At 44.5% G+C, this 21,653-nt stretch overlaps 1 protein-coding gene across 2 annotated transcripts in view; it reads left to right on the top strand.

The window, feature by feature from the left end:
- The window catches only part of CA5A (carbonic anhydrase 5A), a 125,612-nt gene that overhangs the window by 55,285 nt on the left and 48,674 nt on the right, over positions 1–21,653 (top strand). The window contains exon 1 of one of the 2 annotated variants that reach the window (XM_056525553.1): positions 19,628–19,871. The exons of the other annotated variant lie outside the window; for it this stretch is intronic. Within the exon in view, the coding sequence (XP_056381528.1) occupies positions 19,730–19,871 (142 nt within the window). The 5' untranslated portion in view covers positions 19,628–19,729. Of the gene's footprint in view, positions 1–19,627; positions 19,872–21,653 lie in introns of those variants that run through there. 2 annotated transcript variants of the gene reach the window in all.

The following is a 21,653-nucleotide window of genomic DNA, read 5'->3' as shown; positions in this document are numbered from 1 at the left end:
ATCAGTCTCCATGAGGGGTTCTCCACCCTCACATGATTTTGCAACTGGACATAGGTTGGTACCACCTTGAACACTGTTCACACAGTCAACTAGGGAAACACCACCCTCCGACTCAGCCTTTTTATGCACAGTCCCATCATTTTTATGCACAGTCTCATAGTGACTAAACATGGCCCCCATAACCCCTGGAACAGTCTTACCAGAATCTCTTGCCGTCCAGTCAGTTAAGGGCTGGTGCTGGACACCTCTCACCAGCTTCTCTGCTGCAGAACATCGCTCCACTTGTTCTTTAAGTAGCTCTGCAACCTTAAACCCAGCGTCACTGTTAGGCTGCAGTGCACACTGTAGTCTTGCAGCTTGGCTTACTCCCACTTTAGTCAGGATCTCTGTCTTGACTTTCTCATAGTCCCGTAATATCTTTGGATCCAGTTCACAATGAACTTTTTGGGCATCTCCTCCAATGAATCCAAACACCAAGTTTCCCCAGTGTGTCTTGGGCCATGCCTCATGTGTAGCAATCCTTTCAAACTCTGCAAAGCTTGCTTCCTCTTGCGCTGCAGCCGTCTGCAACAAAGCACTTATCAGGACATCCATCTTGCAACACTTCAAACCTTGCAAACACAGTACAGTCCTCTGCCAAAATGTCAGCCACTTGCCAACAAAATTGTCCATTGCCCCTAGCAACGCCTTTATACACAGTCTCAAAACGTAATCTGCACTCTGCAGGTGGCCCGTCCACCTGTCTCCTTACTTGAGAAAGAGCGCCCACTCGCTTGATGCGATCTGTTGCCCTTAGCAACAACTTCACCACAGGCTCAGTCCTGCTCTTGGCAACAACTTCACTGCAACTCGACCACTGGTTGCTCCTAGCAACGTGTTTGCCCGCATCGTCCACCAATAATGTGACGATCCGTCTTGGGTATTAGCTCTGGGATCGTCCTGGACCACGCCACAGGATGCGTTTCTTCTCAATAAACCAGCAAACAAACGCTTATAATGCAAATCTGGCACCTTGCCAGTTTTATTAGACAGGTTGCAGGGTAAGAAATAAACAAAAAAAACAGGAACAAACAAAATCCTAGGCCGTCTGGTCACTGACTAAACAGATCAGCTTGTCCTGACTAACAACCGCTGAGCTTCCCTCAGCCGGTTAAACAGATGTCCCCTGCAACCTTCTACTCACATTTCTTATCACTTTCTTTGAGCCCCTCATAGCTCGGGCTTTGTACTCCTCAGCAGGCTCTGTCTCTTCCCTACAGCCCACAAGCTGTCTCCTAGGAAGAGCCCCAATTACACTGAGTCTCCATCTCATATACACCTCCCTTCCCTCCTGCCTCATTACTTAAGAAGCAGGTGAGAGCTTCTGCAGGGTGAGCCAAGGAAATACACCCTTTCCTTGCCACACTGCCACAGCACCCACAAGCACTTTACATCCACATATGAGGTATTTTCTCACTCAAGAAAAATGGGGTTACAAATTTTGGGGGACATTTCACCTATTACCCCTTGTAAAAATGAACATCAGCATTTTAGTAAAAAAAAAATCTAATTTTACATTTTCACGTCCAAATTCAATGCAAATTAGTCACACACCTGTGGGGTGTTAAGGCTCACTGTACCCCTTGTTATGTTCCTTGAGGGGTTTCGTTTCCCAAATATTGTGCCATGTGGGGTGTTTTTTGCTGTTCTCTCACCATAGAGGCTTCCTAAATGAGACATGCCCCCCAAACCCATTTTAGCAAAATTCGCTTTCCAAAAGCCCTTTGTGAAAATGAAAAATTTGGGGCAACATCAACATTTTTGTAAAAAAAAAAAAAAAATTTATTTTCACATCCAACTTCAACGCAAAGTCGTCAAAGACCTGTGGGTTGTTAAGGCTCATTGTACCCCTTGTTACATTCCTTGAGGGGTGTAGTTTACCAAAATAATGTGCCATGTGGGGTTATTTGCTGTTCTGGCACCATGGGGGCTTCCTAAATGAGACATGCCCCCCAAAAACTGTTTCAGCAAAATTCGCTTTCCAATGTCGCTCCTTCCCTTCTGAGCCCTCTAGTGCACCCGCAGATCACTTTACATCCACATATGAGGTATTTCCTTACTCGAGAGAAATGCGGTTTAAAATTTTGGGGGACATTTTCACCTATTACCCCTTGTGAAAATGAAACATTTGGGGTAACATCAGCATTTTAGTGAAAAAAATTAAAATTTTCATTTTCACGTCCAAAGTTATTGAAATATTCGTCAAAACACCTGTGGGGTGTTAAAGGGGTACTCCGGTGTAAAACTTTTTTTTTTTTTTTAATCAACTGGTGCCAGAAAGTTAAACAGATTTGGAAATTACTTCTATTAAAAAAATTAATTCATCCTTCCAGTACTTATTAGCTGCTGAATACTACAGAGGAAATTCTTTTCTTTTTGGAACACAGAGCTCTCTGCTGACATCATGAGTACAGTGCTATCTGTTGACATAGTTCATGATATAGAAACATAGTTCATGAGGTTGAAAAAAAGACCAGAGTCCATTAAGTTCAACCTATATCCCTAATGAGTCCCTACTGAGTTGATCCAGAGAAAGGCAAAAAACCCTCATACTAGAGGTAAAAATTCCTTCCCGACTCCAAATATGGCATCAGAATAAATCCCTGGATCAACGTTCTGTCCCTATAAATCTAGTATACATAACCAGCGATGTTATTATTCTCCAAGAATGCATCCAGACCCGCTTTGAACTCTTTTACAGAGTTCACCATGACCACCTCCTCAGGCAGAGAATTCCACAGTCTCATTGCTCTTACAGTAAAGAATCCCCATCTGTGCTGGTGTAGAAACCTTCCTTCCTCTAAACGTAGAGGATGCCCCCTTGTTATAGATACAGTCCTGGGTATAAATAGATCATGGGAGAGATCTCTGTACTGTCCCCTGATATATTTATACATAGTTATTAGGTCACCCCTAAGCCTTCTTTTTTCTAAACTAAATAACCCTAATTCTGATAATCTTTCTGGGTACTGTAGTCCTCCCATTCCCCGTATTACCCTGGTTGCACATCTTTGAACCCTCTCCAGCTCCACTATATCTTTCTTGTACACTGGTGCCCAGTACTGTATTCCATGTGAGGTCTGACTAGTGATTTGTACAACGGTAGAATTATTTCCTTGTGGTGGGCATCTATGCCCCTATTGATGCACCCTATGATTTTATTAGCCTTGGCAGCAGCTGCCCGACACTGGTCACTACAGCTAAATTTACTGTTAACTAAGACTCCTAAGTCCTTTTCCATGTCAGTCGTCCCAAGTGTTCTCCCATTTAATACATAACCCCAGCCCAGATTTTTCCTCCCCATGTGAATTACCTTACATTTATCAGTGTTGAACCTCATTTGCCACTTCCCAGCCCAAACCTCCAACCTATCCAGATCCATTTGTAACAGTGCACTGTCCTCTATAGTGTTTACAGAGCTTAGTATCATCTGCAAAGATTGTTACTTTACTATTCAACCCCTCTACAAGGTCATTAATAAATATATTAAACAGAACAGGACCCAAGACGAACCCCTGTGGTACCCCACTAGTAACAGTCAACCAATCAGAATAAGTACCATTAATAACCACCCTCTGTTTCCAATCACTGAGCCAGTTACTTACCCACTTACACACATTCTCCCCCAGCCCCATCCTTCTCATTTTGTGCACCAACCTTTTATGTGGCACCGTATCAAATGCTTTGGAAAAATCCAGATATACGACATCCAGCGATTCCCCCTGGTCCAGTCTGGAGCTCACCTCCTCATAGAAGCTGATCAGGTTAGTCTGGCAGGACCGATCCCTCATAAAGCCATGTTGATATGGGGTCATACGTTTATTTTTATTAAGATACTCCAAAATAGCATCTCTTAGAAAACCCTCAAACGATTTACATACAACGGAGGTTAAACTAACAGGCCTATAATTCCCTGGGTCACCTTTTGTTCCCTTTTTAAATATTGTTACCACATTTGCTATGCGCCAGTCCTGGGGAACAGTCCCTGTTGCTATAGAGTCCCGGAATATAAAAAATAGGGGTCTGTCTATAACATTACTTAATTCCTTTAGAACACGGGGGGTGAATGCCATCTGGACCTGGTGATTTGTCTGTTTTGATTTTTGTAGGCGGCACTGTACTTCTTCCTGGGTTAGACCGGTGACCTGTACTGAGGAGTTCACCTTATCACACTGAGATCTCTGTCCATTTTAGGAACTGTCCAGAGCAGCATATGTTTGCTATGAGGATTTTATCCTACTTTGGACAGTTCCTAAAATGGACAGAGATGTCAGCATTTATGTTGTTTTTAACATGCATTTTTCAGAAAACGCATGTTAAATACACAGTATGGGAACACAGCCTTCCAGCAGCTATTGGCCGCTCTTCCCCGTTGTGCTAGCTGCCACTGTATTTTGTGGACTGCAGGACAGACCTGGACTTGCCACTGTTTATATTAGCAAGTCAAGGTACCCTTCATGTACAACATGTTTTTCTTTTTGTTTTCTTGTCAGATTCCTGTATGACCTACATACTTTATTCTCAATAAAAATGTGGAGTGTGGAACTATTTTTTATTTCAATTTAAAAAAAATTAACTGTTATCTATGGTTAAATTCACTTTACAGGCTTAAAGGGGAACTCTGGCGGAAACAAGTGGAAAACAAATGCTTTCAAATCAACTGGTGCCAGAAAGTTAAACAGATTTGTAAATTATAACAACAAAGACAGGTGTGTGCACTCACCGCTCAACGGAGACAGTTCGGCTTGGAAGTCCGGTCCACGAAAGGCTGGGTCACAGCATCAGTGCAGGTAGATAGGCGCTCGGAGGCAACGCTGGCTGTTTCACATGTGTATGTGTGCTTCTTCCGGCCTCTGCATACCAACTAACTCCTGAAAGTCTAGCATCACGGTATATATCACGAATTCCCTTCTCTATCAATAGCTGGTAACTATAAATGGTGATTTCTGCTTAAATTTGGATACCCATCAGATATTTATACGGACTGTATTCTATCTATCACGGACAGTAAAGTATGCCGGTCCTTCAAGTGTCGGATTAGTGGAATTTTACATCTATATAGCGTTTTTTTATTTTTTTTCTTATTGCATATCTTTGTATGGTATATATTTCACCTCCCCACAAGGGCCCTGTGTAAGGAGGTTGTTATTATTATTATATTTTTATATATTTTAAAATAAAAAATATTTTTTCATCATCAAAGTGAAGTACAGTTCTATCCAATTTATTCTTATTATTGTGAATCCTTCCCCATTTAGCCTCGACTAATTATTTGTGAGCTGCACAATACCAGTTTTTTCCATAATTTACCAATCTGTTTAACTTTCTGGCACCAGTTGATTTGGAAACATTTTTTTTCCCACTGGAGTTCCCCTTTAAGTAATAGAACCATCTGATAGCATCCATAACTAAGCTGGTGCTTAGTTTTTGCCCATAAAATGGCTGAAGCTAACTGCATATTACCCCAGTATGCACTGCCACAGGGATACTAGGAAGAGCTGGATATCATCAGGCACAGATGACCCCAGGTCTCAGGTGGTGGCAGGCTGGTATGATTAAGCTGGGAAGGGAGTTTCACCTCTATTCCATAACCAAGCTGGTAAAGAAAAAAAAAAAACAAAACAACAGCATCAGCCTGGTACTATCAGGATGAGAAGGGCCAAATGAAATGACCCTTCCTGGTCTAATAATACTGGCCTGCAAATGCCAGTGGCAAATCTATATTTATTGAAAGTTTCAACAAATAAAAACAGTAAAAACATGTAGAATACAAAATGACAAAAGGTGGAAGATCCATCTGAATCAATTGCAGAGAAAGAATACACCACACCCAGCAACCCCAGGTAACAGGCAGGTTAGGAATCATGGATGACAGTTGCAGCCCCCAATGGTCAGTGCACCAGTATGGCTGTGGACCAGCGTCAAAGGCAGAGTGAAGAAACCCCTGGTTACAGGTAGAACAAGAAAAGGACAAGAGAAAGGAGAAACAACAGAGAAGAACTTAAAAAGAAGGAGGGAAAAGGGAGTGAGGGGGCAGGGGGCTAAGGGATGAAGGGGACAATCCTACAGAACTAGACACACCAACTAAAATCAACTGACCCAGGAGATAAATTCAGAAGACTCCCGAAAAGTGTCCCAAGGCAACCATAGGCCAACAAAGGTGTCAGATTTGTCAGTATCAAATGCTACTAGCTCCTCCATTCTACAAAACTGATTTAAAGTCTCCTCAAATTCTACACTGGGCAGCATCACAGAAGATTTTTAGTGCCGAGGAATGACAGCTCTAGCGGCACCAAGAAAATGTCACAGGATACCTTTCTTCGCCTGCATAGGCGAGCTTGTAAAGATGGAAAGAAGAGAAATTTTAGGAGAGGGCGTAATCGAGTCAGAGAACACCTTTTTATAAAGTTCAAACATTGCAATCCAGAAGCGCAGAAGGAGCGGACAGTCCCACTAAGTATGTTAATAAATACCTACCGCCTAATCACAGCTCCAACAAGTTACAGGGGCCATCGGGAACATCTCATGTAAATGTTCTGGGCACAGGTACCATCTAGGCAGTACCTTAAAATGATAAAGCTACATTTTTTTTGACACTCCGGGCCAAATGGTACTCATCTCTTCCCAGTACCCCTGTAGAATTGAGTACTGGGGTAACAATGGGTTCTTAGTGCTAACCTTTACGAGCTAATTAAGCCCCAGCTTAGCAATAAAGTAGGCAGGTAGCTCCACTACTAAGCTTGTTGAGCATTTTATTTAAAAAAATCAAAAACTGCCTGTCATCCACATCCGTGGAATCCAACATAGTCCTCTGCATGTGGTAATCTGAAAGAAAAATTTTTAGAAAGTAAAGGTCCCTCTTAACAAAAAGAAAAAAAAGTAAAACATTAGTAAATGAAGGGCACTCTTCTGCTGCGCCAGTAGTCACAGCTAGTACATGCAGTTGTTAAATGCATGCAGGATCTGGACTTGCCGATTTAAACAGTGGCAAGTCCAGGTCCCTCCTGCATTACAGAACTGAACACGGTAGCCGCAGATTGGACAAAAAGTATGTATTTAACATGCATTTTCTGAGAAATAGCATGCTAAACACAACACAAACACAATGTGCGAACACAGACAAATATTCACCCCTTCCTTGTCCTTGCCTCCTCTTCACTGCAGTCTCTAGTGACCATCAGGTGATGTCCATAGACTGGTGTGCAGCTGAAGATGTCATCCTGAACCCAGCTCGAGTTGGTAAGGGTTAAAGGTCCCCCCCTATAGGGGGACCAAACACCTATCATTCTGACAGGTGTTAGGCTAAGTTTCCACTTGTTTTTTTTTCTGGCAGTTTTTGGAAAACTGCCCCAGCAGTTTTTGAGCCAAAGTCAGAAGTGGGTCCATAAGAAAGGAGAAGTATAAGTCCTTCCTTTATATTTCCTATTCCTTATGGATCCACTTCTGGCTTTGGCTCAAAAACTGCAGTGGCAGTTTTCCAAAAACTGGCAGAAAAAAAAACAAATGGAAACTTAGCTTTATGCTCCTCTTCATTAAGCAGTAATTTGCATAGAACTCTGCTTAGTACTTAGTTAATAGCTGAATCCGGTGCATGACATAGACCAGTGTTTCCCAACCTTTTTCGGGTCGGAGCACAGCTTGGAAAAAAAAAATTCCGCGGGGCACCGCTACCAAGGTTGACGAGCAAAAAAAAAAAAAAGGAAAAAAAAACGCACTGCACTATATCTATTGATCAGTGGGTATGTAGTTTAAAGTGCTGCTTTATACAGCAACTCACCAATGACGTCTTCTCTAATTTGCATCGTTGCCTTCTCTTCTCCATCTGGTCTGGGCCATCATCACAATTTCTTCCACACACAATTCTCCACCGTTAAACCTGCAAAACAAACCTATTAGGCTCCGTGCTTTTTTTCTTTTCTTTTTATACATGGGTGACAGAGGGGTATAGAGGAGTGTACATGGGTGACAGAGGAGTGTAGAGGAGTGTACATGGGTGACAGAGGGGTGTAGAGGAGTGTACATGGGTGACAGAGGGGTGTAGAGGAGTTTACATGGGTTCAGAGGGGTGTAGAGGAGTGTACATGGGTTCAGAGGGGTGTAGAGGAGTGTACATGGGTGACAGAGGGGTGTAGAGGAGTGTACATGGGTGACAGATGGATGTAGAGGAGTGTACATGGATGAAAGAGGTGTAGAGGAGTGTACATGGATGAAAGAGGGGTGTAGAGGAGTGTACATGGGTGAAAGAGGGGTGTAGAGGAGTGTACATGGGTGACAGAGGGGTGTAGAGGAGTATACATGGGTGAAAGAGGGGTGTAGAGGAGTGTACAGAGGGGTGTAGAGGAGTGGATATGGGTGACAGAGGGGTGTAGAGGAGTGTACATGGATGACAGAGGGGTATAGAGGAGTGTACATGGGTGACAGAGAGGTGTAGAGGAGTGTACATGGGTGACAGAGGGGTGTAGAGGAGTGTACATGGGTGACAGAGGGGTATAGAGGAGTGTACATGGGTGACAGAGGGGTATAGAGGAGTGTACATGGGTGACAGAGGGGTGTAGAGGAGTGTACATGGGTGACAGAGGGGTGTAGAGGAGTGTACATGGGTGACAGAGGGGTGTAGAGGAGTGTACAGAGGGGTGTAGAGGAGTGTACAGTGGGGTGTAGAGGAGTGTACATGAGTGACAGAGGAGTGTAGAGGAGTGTACATGGGTGACAGAGGGGTGTAGAGGAGTGTACATGGGTGACGGGTGTAGAGGTGTGTACATGGGTGACAGAAGGGTGTAGAGGAGTGTACAGAGGGGTGTAGAGGAGTGTACAGAGGGGTGTAGAGGAGTGTACATGAGTGACAGAGGGGTGTAGAGGAGTGTACATGGGTGACAGAGGGGTGTAGAGGAGTGTACAGAGGGGTGTAGAGGAGTGTACAGTGGGGTTTAGAGGAGTGTACATGAGTGACAGAGGGGTGTAGAGGAGTGTACATGGGTGACAGAGGGGTGTAGAGGAGTGTACATGGGTGACAGAGGGGTGTAGAGGAGTGTACATGGGTGACAGAGGGGTGTAGAGGAGTGTACATGGGTGACAGAAGGGTGTAGAGGAGTGTACAGAGGGGTTTAGAGGAGTGTACAGAGGGGTGTAGAGGAGTGGACATGAGTGACAGAGGGGTGTAGAGGAGTGTACATGGGTGACAGAGGGGTGTAGAGGAGTGTACAGAGGGGTGTAGAGGAGTGTACATGAGTGATGGGGGTTTAGAGGAGTGAACATGGGTGACAGAGGGGTGTAGAGGAGTGAACATGGGTGACAGAGGGGTGTAGAGGAGGGTGGACATGGGTGACAGGGGGGGTGGACATGGGTGACAGGGGGGTGGACATGGGTGACAGGGATGGACAGGGAGGTGGACAAGGCGGACATGGATGACAGGGGGGTGGACATGAGTGACGGGGGGGTAGAGGGTGGACCTGGGTGACGGTGGTGGGGGGAGTTTGGACAGGGTTGAGAAGGGGTAACAGAGGAGTGGAAAGGGTACAGTACCTTAAGCAAGCCGGCCCGCAGCATTTTCGGCTCACTGCACCGCAAGGTAGAAGGGGGAGGGGAACGCAGGGGGGAGGGGGACCCAGGGGGGGGGGGCAGACGCAGTTGGAAGTAGGGGACGTAGTGGGACGCAGGGCTTCCCTTCCCCCCTGCGCCGCCAGTCATAAGCGTGCATAAGCGTCATAAGCAAGGCTGAGAGCTATGTAACTCTTAACCTACACACACTCACACAGCTAGGAACCTTCCAGAAGGGGAATAAGATCATCCTCTGATCCAGCCTCTCTATTGAGAAGAAAAGAGAGATAGTTCAGTGGGAGTGCAGCCTCTCTACTGAAAGGAGTTCAGTCCAGCCTCATTATACAGTATGTGTAGTCCAGGACAGACTGAGTGAGGAATGTCCTAGCCTAGTCCTCATCCGTGTGCAGAAGGAGATACGTTGAGTAATTACATGATGCCTGTGCTAGATTTGAATGGATATGTATAAATGAGAAGACAGTCTAGTTAACTGTAAGTAGTCATATGTACACCAACTAGATTTCCATGGGATATATATTTAAAATCTTTTTTTTTTTTAACCACAGCTTACATTTTTCCATAGCAATTAACCTCCTTACACTTTTGAGATTTGTCAAAAGTTTGTTCGATCAGGGTCTCAGTGCTGAGACCTCCTATGATTGTTAGAAGCACTTTACTCTTGGTGCCATTTTTTTCTCACTATAGAAGATGGGTTCCATTGTAAGTCTATAGAGCCTGTTTCCTGCAGTGGGATGGAGATTCCAGTGAGCCAGGGAGAGAAGTACTCAAGCAAGCACTTCTCCTGGATGTATGTAATGACCAATCAAAACTTTTGTCTTTAGAACATGTAAAACGTTTTTAAAGTGTAAGGGGATTAAACTGCTGTGAAAAAAATGTAAAGCAGTGCTCTAACTGGTTGCTACGGATAATAAGCCTGGTTTTCCCCCCTGACAGTTTTGTAATGTGTTTAGGGCTTGCAGCAGTTTTCTGAAACACTGGATAAAATGTTATAGAAAGAGGACTTCACCATTTATTTGTAGGCAAGTTTGTTGTTTATTAAGGCTTAGACTATGTTCACACCTCAGAATTTTTGATTCTGGTGTCTGCAGAAAGAATGAACCTGTCCATTCTTTCTGCGGACTCTGCATGGAATAAATTGCCGTCTATGAGACAGCACATTCCTGTGTGATCCTGTGCAGTCTGCGGAATGTCTGACATAGTCTTACAACGACAGTTCTATTAGACTTGTCCTCATGTAAATAAAGGCCATGCTATCCTCTAGTGGTGAAATTATAAAATGCACCAACATAAAAATCTATCTTTAATTGTTTTGGATATATTATAATAACTGGAGGTGACTTTGTCAGTTCCTCCAGCACAGTGCACTTAACATACATGTATGATCACTGTGGAGCCTTAGCATTACTTTAGGTCACATCTCAGACCCCATTCTATTGGCCGTATTTGAGAACATAAGCATTAGGCTGAAATTCCGCTTGGTTTTCTGTTTGGGAAAAACGCCAAGGAAAATGCCAATTCTGCCGCATTTTTTCGGCCAATGAAAAAACGCTAATTCTTTTCCACTTAGCATTTTTCAGTTGGGCGTTTTATTTTTTTTTATCCTTTTGGTGTTTATTCACTCTTTTTCAGCTCCTTGGCGGTTTTGCTAAATTACAGCATGTTGAGCCTATGGAGTTTTTATCCCTGAAATCGTGATGTTTTTCTCTCATAGAAATCTATGAGAGTAAAAAAAAAAACGTCAAGAAAAACGCCATGTCGATTTTAACTTTTTTGCAGGCGGTTTTCATTCTTTTTTGGACTTTAGCAATCCAAAAAAGTGATGGAGATACCTTTTTTTAATAAAAATTATAAAAAAAAAGATACAGTAGTGATGGAAAAAATTGTATTTAACTAAATGTATCTTTTTATAACAACATTTTTATTAATTTTTAAACAGGGATCAATTTATGTGGGCCGGTAGGGCACTAAAAATTTTGCCGACAATAATAAAAATGTAGTGTGTGTGTGTTTTTAACTTTTTAGGTTTTTCACAATTTTTAGGTAGTACTACTACTCCCAGCATGGAACACACTGTTCCATGATGGGAGTAGCAGTACCTGTACTAATTGACAGATCACCCGGGTCAGTTTCAATCCTCCTGTATAAATGTAAAGATGCGGCCGGCTGCTCTTCTATGGTCCCCTGCACTGCTGTATATATACACCTATTCATATTTCCCACATAGAGCTGTGATTGGCCAGATGGTTCCAACCAATCACAACTCTCTGTGGGAAATATGAATAGGTGTATATATACGTCAGTGCAGGGGACCATAGAAGAGCGGCCGGCCGCATCTATACATTATACAGGAGTAAAATCCGCTGTAATCTTTCCTTAACTGCAGGTACTACTGCTCCCAACATGGAGCACACTCTGTTCCATGCAGGGAGCTGTAGTACCTGCATTAATAGACAGATTAAAACAGGTTTCAGAAGTTACACTCGCTACGATCTGTCTATTAATACAGGTACTACAGCTCCCAGCATGGAGCAGAGTGTGCTCCATGTTGGGAGTAGTAGTACCTGCAGTTAAGGACAGATCACAGTGGGTATCACTCCTGACACCCGATGCGATCGTCCTATCTATTGCAGAGATGCGGAGCGGCTTTTCTTCTGAGAGCGGGGAATGGCTGCACTCATCCGGCCAATCCCCACCCTGGGCGGAAAGTATGAATGAGTGATGTGAATTTCTATTCACATCACTGACCGGCCCGGAGTACAGAGCAGATATGCGAGCGCTGTATAGAGCTGCTCCGCATCTCTGCAATAGATAGGACAATCGCATTGGGTGTCAAGAGTGACGCCCGGGGCGATATGTCTATTAGTACAGGTGCTACTACTCCCATTATAGAACAGTCTGTTAAATGCTGAGAGTAGTAGTACTACCTAAAAGATGTAAAAAATAGAGAAAAAAATGTGAAACACATTGTTAAATACATTTTTTCCCATCCCTACTGCATCCTTTTTTTGGTATCCAACAAATAAATAAAAAAAAAACGCCAAAGGGGCCAAAAATGCAATTTCCACTCAAATGCAAAAACGCCAGAAAAAACGTGAGACGCAGGAAATTGCACTGGCGTTTTTTCTGGCATTTATTTCTGTGAAACCAAGTGGTATCCTAGCCTTATAAAAGTGGTGCTCTGCTGAGGTCCTTGAGGTCCTCTAAGACAGTAGAGCTGTTGCAAAGGACAGTTCTTGCTCTGGCAGACTACACATATAGGGGAGATTTTTCAAAACCTGTGCAGAGGAAAAGTTGACCAGTTGCCCATAGCAACCAATCAGATTGCTTCTTTTGTTTTTGAAAAGTCCTCTGAAAAATGAAAAAAAAAAAAAAAAAGCGATCTGATTGGTTACTTTGGATACCTGGTCAACTTTTCCTCTGTACAGGTTTTGATAAATCCACCCCATAGTATGAATACCTTTGACTTCTGTTCCTCCCCATTTATAAGATATCTGTTTCGTCAACAAGTCCAAGTTGTGTAAACCAGCTCACCCCTCCATCCTGCAGCTGCACGGACAGGTGTGGATTCACTGTAATTGCACTGTGCAAAAAAGAAAATGTCCAGTGGTGCAAACTTGTTTGAGAACAATGCTTCTTTATTGTATAAAAAACTCCCAAGGTACAACAGATCAAATGGAAGTGAAGCTTTTCGGCTGAAACGCGTCACTTCTGTGTTGGCCCAATACAGGATGGTGTTTCCCGTTCCTTTCCTGCCCTGTCAGGCAGTGTCCCTCAGTGTCCCTCAGTGTCCCCAGTGCCCCCTGTCATTGTTTCCCCCATGTAAATATGTTGTGTATTATATTGTGTGTTGCATCTTTAATACATGTACCATGTGATTGTTACCCAGGAGGTACTAGTGACCAGCTGACCCCAAAGGTGACCTATGGCCTCCCTGCTTATCTTCCCCATATGAACCCTGGGTGGAGCTAGCTCGCTCTCTTGTTCCTGAGGTCCTGTGCAGTCAAGTCGTCTTAGTGTGTGTGTCCAGAACATTGAAGGCCTTAAGTCAAGCCCTGAAGCCACAAGTCAAGTGCAAAGTAAGCTAAAGTCACAGTCCTGTCAGTCAAGTCTTCTGTCTATCCAGCGTCGCCTGCACTAAATTCTCCTGTCTACTGCAAGTCCCAGCAACCTCAAGGTCTCTGTGTCTCTGGTCACCTCCTTGGGCCCTAGCTGTTCTGCATAGACTGTAACAACTGTTTACCCTCAGTAAAGCTACCGTTGTACGTAATTTGGCATCGGTGTCTTCATTGCCCCCATGCCTAGCCCAGGATCCAGCGTTATACCTTCGTGTGGTTAAGGTTACACCACGCCCTGGCATCACGAACACAAGGGGTTAATACCATCTGCCCCTAGGGCAACAATATCTGCCCTGCACTACACACCCCGCCATTACCACACTTCATTGATTTGTTGTACCTTGTGAGTTTTTATACAATAAAGAAGCATTGTTCTTAAAGAAGTTTGCAGCGCTGGACATTTCCTTTTTTGCATAGTGTTTCTGTCAGCGTATGAAAACTTACTTGATGACATCCAAATGCTGAAAATCCTTTCTGGCCTTATACTTCTCACACAGCTGATAAGCTTTCCAAGGGGGGGGGGGGGGGGGGGTTCACACGGCGTTTTTGTCTCTGATCCACTGTTTCTGTTACAAAAGTATACATACATTGCATACTTTTTTTTTTAACATATATGTTTTTATCTTTTCAATTATAAAAGCATACCTGAACCCACCCTACAAGAGTGCCAGTTTTGTAAGGTTAGCGCCCTAGGACAATATGATATGAGAACAACTAGTAAAAATGTATTATAAATAATAATATGTACAATTAACTGGTAGGTCACAGAGCCCTTGTGAACATGCAGGTTCACACTACCTGTAAAAATGATTCATTTATCACAATTATGCTTATTATACCCCATTTTTACCAAAACTTTGATAATTTGTGGCAAAAACCCAAGCAGTAATTAGCTGCATTATTGCTAATAGGTGACGAAGTCAACAGGGTCCGCTGCTCCTGTTAACAGTAAACATCGACATCCCGTTTATGGCAGGATACAATTAATGAGGTCAGGACTTAGGCAGTGCAACCACATTTGTGTATTTGCTGCGTGTTTTTTTTTTTTTACATCCCAATCTAATTGACTTTGTTGTCTAAATTTACTGTCTCGCCTTAACCATGTGGAAAGGAGTTTTTCTTATCATAAACAATCTGATAATGCTAATCGCCTATGTATACCCTTTAGGCTTTAATTATGTAAATAAAGAACCGCAACAAAAAACGCAAATGCAAAAAAAATGACTTAACACCTTAAGAACCAAGGGTGTACCTGTACGCCCTGGTCCCGCTCCCCTGCTATGACGTAGGGTCACGGGCTGATCCCGCGTCATAGCTGGGTGGTCCCAGCGGCTATCAGCCACCAGGACCTGTGTCTAATGCCGGACATCACTGATTGCGGTGATGCCCGGCATCAACCCCTTAGACGCATCTAAAATTAAAGTAAACAGTTCCCAGCAGGTCAGTCGGGCTGTTTGGGACCGCTGTGGTGAAATTGCGGCATCCCAAACAACTGAGAGGCGTCCCGAACAGCTGAGAGCGCCGATAACATTGATCAATCCTATGCTATGGCATAGTAATGTACAGTGTATGCAATCAGAAGATTGTATGTAATAGTCCCCTATGGGGACTAAAAAATGGTGTAAACAAAGTAAAAAAAAAATTAACAAATGTGATTTAACCCCTTTCCTAATAAAAGTTTGAATCACCCCCATTTTCCCATTTAAAATTTTTTTTTTTATAAAAATAAACTTTAACATATGTGGTATCGTCGCGTGCGTAAATGTCCGAACTTGCGTATTTTTGGTAATTTTGTATACCCTAAAAAACTAATAAAAAGTAATCAAAAAGTCCTATAAAAACAAAAATGGCACACATAAAAGCTTCTGATCACGGCGCAAAAAATTAGCCCTCATACATGTGTGCGGAAAAATAAATAAGTTATAGGGGTCAGAAAATGACAATTTTAAACATATTAATTTTAGTTAGAATTTGTTTTAAGTAGTAAAATTAAATAAAACCTACCGTATATACTCGAGTATAAGCCGACCCGAATATAAACCGAGGCCCCTAATTTCACCCCAATAACCCAGGAAAAGTTATTGACTCGACTATAAGCCTAGGGTGGGAAATACATCATCCCCCCTGTCATCATCCAGACCCCCGTCATTAACACCCTCATCATCATCACCCTGTCATCATCCCCCCTTCATCATCATCACCTGTCATCATCCCCCCTTCATCATTACCCTGTCATCATCCCCCCTTCATCATCCCCACCTTCATCATTACCCTGTCATCATCCCCCCCTTCATCATTACCCTGTCATCATCCCCCCTTCATCATCCCCCCTTTCATCATTACCCTGTCATCATTCCCCCTTTCATCATTACCCTGTCATCATCCCCCCTTCATCATCCCCCCTTCATCATTACCCCTTCATCATCACCCTGTCATCATCCCCCCTTCATCATCATCACCTGTCATCATCCCCCCTTCATCATTACCCTGTCATCATCCCCCCTTCATCATTACCCTGTCATCATCCCCCTTGATCATTACCCTGTCATCATCCTCCCCTTCATCATCCCCCCTTCATCATTACCCCTTCATCATCACCCTGTCATCATCCCCCCTTCATCATCACCTGTCATCATCCCCCCTTCATCATTACCCTGTCATCATCCCCCCTTCATCATTAACCTGTCATCATCCCCCCTTCATCATTACCGTGTCATCATCCCCCCTTCATCATTCCCCCCTTCATCATTACCCTGTCATCATCCCCCCCTTCATCATCCCCCCCTTCATCATTACCCTGTCATCATCCCCCCTTCATCATTACCCTGTCATCATCCCCCTTCATCATTCCCCCCTTCATCATTACCCTGTCATCATTGGCCATTGGCTGTCCGGGCATGCTGGGAGTTTTAGTTTTGAAACATCTGGAGGTCCGCAGGTTGAAGACCACTGCCCGGGCCTTCGTCATCATCCAGCCCCCCCCTCCCCCCTTTAGTTTTGTACTCACCTCCGCTCGGCGGGACGTTCGGGTAAGCTGGTCCGGGCCATCTGTGCTTTAGGACCGTCCGGTGGGGAGGGATGTCCTGTCATCATCCCCCCTTCATCATTACCCTGTCATCATCCCCCCTTCATCATTCCCCCCTTCATCATTACCCTGTCATCATCCCCCCTTCATCATTACCCTGTCATCATCCCACACCACCCCCTTCATCATCACCGCTTGTCAATGTCTGATTTAACTGTGGTCTTCAACCTGCGGACCTCCAGATGTTCCAAAACTACAACTCCCAGCATGCTCGGACAGCCATCGGCTGTCCGGGCATGCTGGGAGTTTTAGTTTTGAAACATCTGGAGGTCCGCAGGTTGAAGACCACTGCCCGGGCCTTCGTCATCATCCAGCCACCCCTCCCCCCTTTAGTTTTGTACTCACCTCCGCTCGGCGGGACATTCGGGTGAGCTGGTCCGGGCCATCTGTGCTGTAGGACCGTCCGGTGGGGAGGGATATTCGTTCCGGGCTGTCCATCTTCACTGGGTGGGCCTCTTCTCCGCGCTTCGCGCCCGGCCCCGGGATAGTGACGTTGCGTCCCTGTGCGCCGTCGTCAAGGCAACGTTATTACTCCGGGGCCGGGCGTGAAGCACGGAGAAGAGGCCCACCCGCTGAAGATGGACAGCCCGGAACGAATATCCCTCCGCACCGGACGGTCCTGCAGCACAGATGGCCCGGACCAGCTCACCCGAACGTCCCGCCGAGCGGAGGTGAGTACAAAACTAAAGGGGGGAGGGGGGGGGGGTGGATGATGACGAAGGCCAGGGCAGTGGTCTTCAACCTGCGGACCTCCAGATGTTTCAACACTATAACTCCGGGCATGCTGGTAGTTGTAGTTTTGAAACATCTGGAGGTCCGCAGGTTGAAGACCACTGAGGGCTGAGAGTTCACTCGGCTTATACTCGAGTATATACGGTATATAAATTAGGTATCCTTGTGACCGTATGGACCTACAGAATAAAGATATGGGGGGGGGGGGGGTATTTATCAAAGCTGTCTATTTCCCGCATTAATATAGACCAATCTACAGAGCGCTAGGCTGGTCTATTGTGCGCCTAATTTACCAAAGTCACACGGCTATTGATAAATTCTGCGCACGGACTTAGGATCTACAGTTTAGACTGTATTTACACCTGCTTCAGCATGGTCTGACATTTCAGCATATTTGAGCCTGATGTGAATTTTTGCCGAAAAGTCGCAATTGATAAATTCAGCACCAATGCATTTTTCAATCTAAAATAGCCTAGAATGCATCATGTACTAAAAAGCCTCTATAGAAAAAGTCGCACGTATTTAGACTGCGACTTTCTGTGCGACAATTTTAGACAGGAAAAAACAGTCTAAATCATTTGATAAATCCCCCCCATGGTGTCATTTTTACTGAAAAAATGCACTGCGTAGAATGGGAAGCCCCCAAAAGTTACAAAATTGCATTTTGTTTTTCAATTTTGCCTCACAAATATTTTTTTCGGGTTTTGCCTTTTTGGTGGTGAAATGATAGATGTCATTACAAAGTAAAATTGGTGGCACAAAAAAAACAAAACAAAAAAAAAAGCCCTCATATGGATTTGTAGGTGGAAAATTTAAAACGTTAGGCTAGGTTCAGACTATGGAATTTCCACCTGCAATTCCTCTTTGAAATTTCAGGCGGAAATTCCACTTGCTAAAATGTATAGTATAGTGAATAAGTTTCCGTTCACAAATTCACACTTCGGAATTTGTGAAGCGGAATTTGTGAACGGAAAATCCGCTTGGAAATTTCCGCCTGAAGAAAGGGGTTGCTCTTTCTTCAGGCGGAAATCCGCGAGGAACACATTGCAGTCTATTGGAGACTGCAATGTCCGCGTGGTCCTAGCACCGACTGATTCAGTCGGTGCTGGCCGCACTCGGAATCTCCGGGTGGAAATTTTCTTCCCGGAGATTCCACAGTGTGAACCTAGCCTAATGCTAGGTTCACACTACGGAATTTCCGCCTGCAATTCCGCTTTGAAATTGCAGGCAGAAATTCCGCTTACTAAAATGCATAGTGTAGTGAATTTGTTTCCGTTCACAAATTCACACTTCGGAATTTGTGAAGCGGAATTTGTGAACGGAAAATCCGCTTGGAAATTTCCTCCTGAAGAATGGCTTTGCTCATTCTTCAGGCTATGTTCACACTACGGAATTCTCGCGGTGTGAACTTAACATTAGTGTGAATGGGTCTCCGCGAGACCCGTTCACACTGCGGAATTTCCGCGGCAGACAATTCGCCAGTGAAATTGTTCCGCGCAAAGAAAGAACATGTTCATTCTTTGCACGGATTCTGCGAGCACTGCATAGCCGTCAATGGTGATGGCTCAGTGCCCCGCGGCCCTAGCGCTGAAGCTTCTTCGGCGGCGTCTGCCAGGCGGAATCTCTGCTCGCGAAATTCAGCGAGCGGAGATTCTGTAGTGTGAACGGGGCCTTAGACAGAAATACTCGCGGAACACATTGCAGTCTATTGGAGACTGCAGTGTCCATGCGGTCCTAGTGCCGACTGATTCAGTCTGCACTCAGAATCTCTGGGCGGAAATTTTCTGCCTGTACATTCCGCAGTGTGATTCCTAGCCTTACGATTTTTAGAAGGTGAGGAGGAAAAAAACGAAAGTGCAAAAATGGCCCGGTCCTTAAGGGGTTAATAACCACAACTACATGTGACTTATAAAAACGGCTCAGAATGAGGAGGGTAAACACCAGCGCTGATAGGCTAGTACACTCTCGGTTCGCTAGCGCTCATTGGCTAGTAAATTCTCAGTTCACTACAACCCGGAAGCATGCATTCCAAACCTCACAGCCATTTCCTGGCCGTGATTGGCTAGGAAGCCTCGGTTATCTGTTGCTGGGTGGAGCCTAAACTCTGGTGGGCGGGTCAGGTGTGGTCGTAGGTGTTCTGTGTTGCTTATTTCTATGGTTATTGCAGAGCTAATGCTTTAGTAAGGAGCGGGCTGTTGACATGATGACGCACGGCTGCAGGAGGCTTCTCTTACCGCTGCTGAACCCCGGCTGGACGGGAAGGGTCCTCAGACACCCGGGCAGGGTGCCCTCCCGGGCTTGTAACATCTCTGCCTGCTCCTACAAGCTGCGAAACGTGGACTGTGAGTGACAGCTGCTGTGCGGTGTGGCAGGGTGGGGGCAGCTTTCACTGCTGTACTGGGATGATGGTTTAAAGGGGGGCACTTAGGACAACCATGTAGATTGGGGTTCCTGCCCCTCCCCCTCTTCTCATTGGAGCTGCTGCCCATTCCTTTGCACTGAAGAACTTGGTGCAACCCATGTAGGGTCATTGTGGGTATTGTGTAATGCTATAATCTCTCCAAAGCATTATATACTACAGCCCTTATCTGGTAGAGCAGTGGTCTTCAACCTGCAGACCTCCAGATGTTGCAAAACTACAACTCCCATCATGCCCGGACAGCCAACGGCTGTCCGGGCATGCTGGGAGTTGTAGTTTTGCAACATCTGGAGGTCCGCAGGTTGAAGACCACTGTGGTAGAGGCTTGGGTTTGTTTTGGGTGAATGAGGGGAAAAAGAGAAGTTTTGTTATAATTAATAATTTTTTACTGTTCGGTAGTGTGAACACATCCTGGTCATGAGGGACTAATGTAATTTTGAGGTCCCCATACAGCAGATCGATCGGTATTGCGCTATTCTGTGTCTAAAATAGTAGTCTCCCCAGATATTGCAAAACTACAGCTCTCAGCATGCCCCACAGCTGAAGGTTGTCAGGGCATGCTGGGAGTTGTAGTCTTGCAACAGATGGTACTCTAGAGCAGTGCTTTCTAAACAGTGTGCCTCCACCTGTTGCAAAACTACAACTCCCAGCATGCCCGGACAGCCGTTGGCAAAACATGGTGGGAATTGTTGATTTGAAACAGCTGAAGACATACTGCTTGGAAAACACTGCTCCAGAGAAGTTTGGCATCAGAAGAGCAGCACATGTTGGCAACAAAATCTCTTTTATCCTGATTTACGTAGTAAAAGTGTGAGTAAGGCTCCGTTCACACCACGATCTGTGCCTCAGAGAACTGTCAGGGAACTGTCGAAATGACATGTTGGCATTTCTGTGCTCGGAGAAGTATGGGGCCCCATTCATTTCAATGGCGCGAGTGGAGTCAGATAGTGACTACGTTTGGGTAATTCACCGAGCGTGTACAAGGTTTGGCTCAGACTTGAGAAACGTGGCTTGCGCGGATACTTTCGGAAAATGACACAAACTTAGACCAGTAAAATAAATGGGGCCCGTACCTATCAGAGATCAGATATGTCATTTTGACCCGAAGTGTCCTTGACTCTGAGGCACAGATCGTGGTCTCAAAGTATTCTCTATACTGGATATAACTGTAACTTATAGGGGTTATCCAGGGAAAAACTTTTTTTTATATATCAACTGGTTCCAGAAAGTTAAACAGATTTGTAAATTACTTCTATGAAAAAATCTTAATCCTTTCAGTACTTATGAGCTTCTGAAGTTAAGGTTGTTCTTTTCTGTCTAAGTGCTCTCTGATGACACCTGTCTCGGGAAACGCCCAGTTTAGAAAAGGTTTGCTATGGGGATTTGCTTCTAAACTGGGCGGTTCCCGAGACAGGTATCATTAGAGAGGATTTAGACAGAAAAGAACAACTTTAATTTCAGAAGCTCATAAGTACTGAAAGGATTAAGATTTTTTTAATAGAAGTAATTTACAAATCTGTTTAACTTTCTGGAACCAGTTGATATATATAAAAAAAAGTTTTTCCCTGGATAACCCCTTTTTAAAGGTGGGGGGGGGGAAACAACTTGTTTGATGAGGCCCCAAGGTAAGGTTCAGCTTCTGGATGTAAATAAGGAGGATTCCATTCACTGAAAGTAGGTGGGAATTGAATCACAAAATCTTAAA

This window comes from Hyla sarda, chromosome 6, assembly GCF_029499605.1.
Source record: "Hyla sarda isolate aHylSar1 chromosome 6, aHylSar1.hap1, whole genome shotgun sequence".
Lineage (NCBI taxonomy): Eukaryota > Metazoa > Chordata > Amphibia > Anura > Hylidae > Hyla > Hyla sarda.
This window is presented reverse-complemented; position numbering and strand designations above follow the sequence as displayed.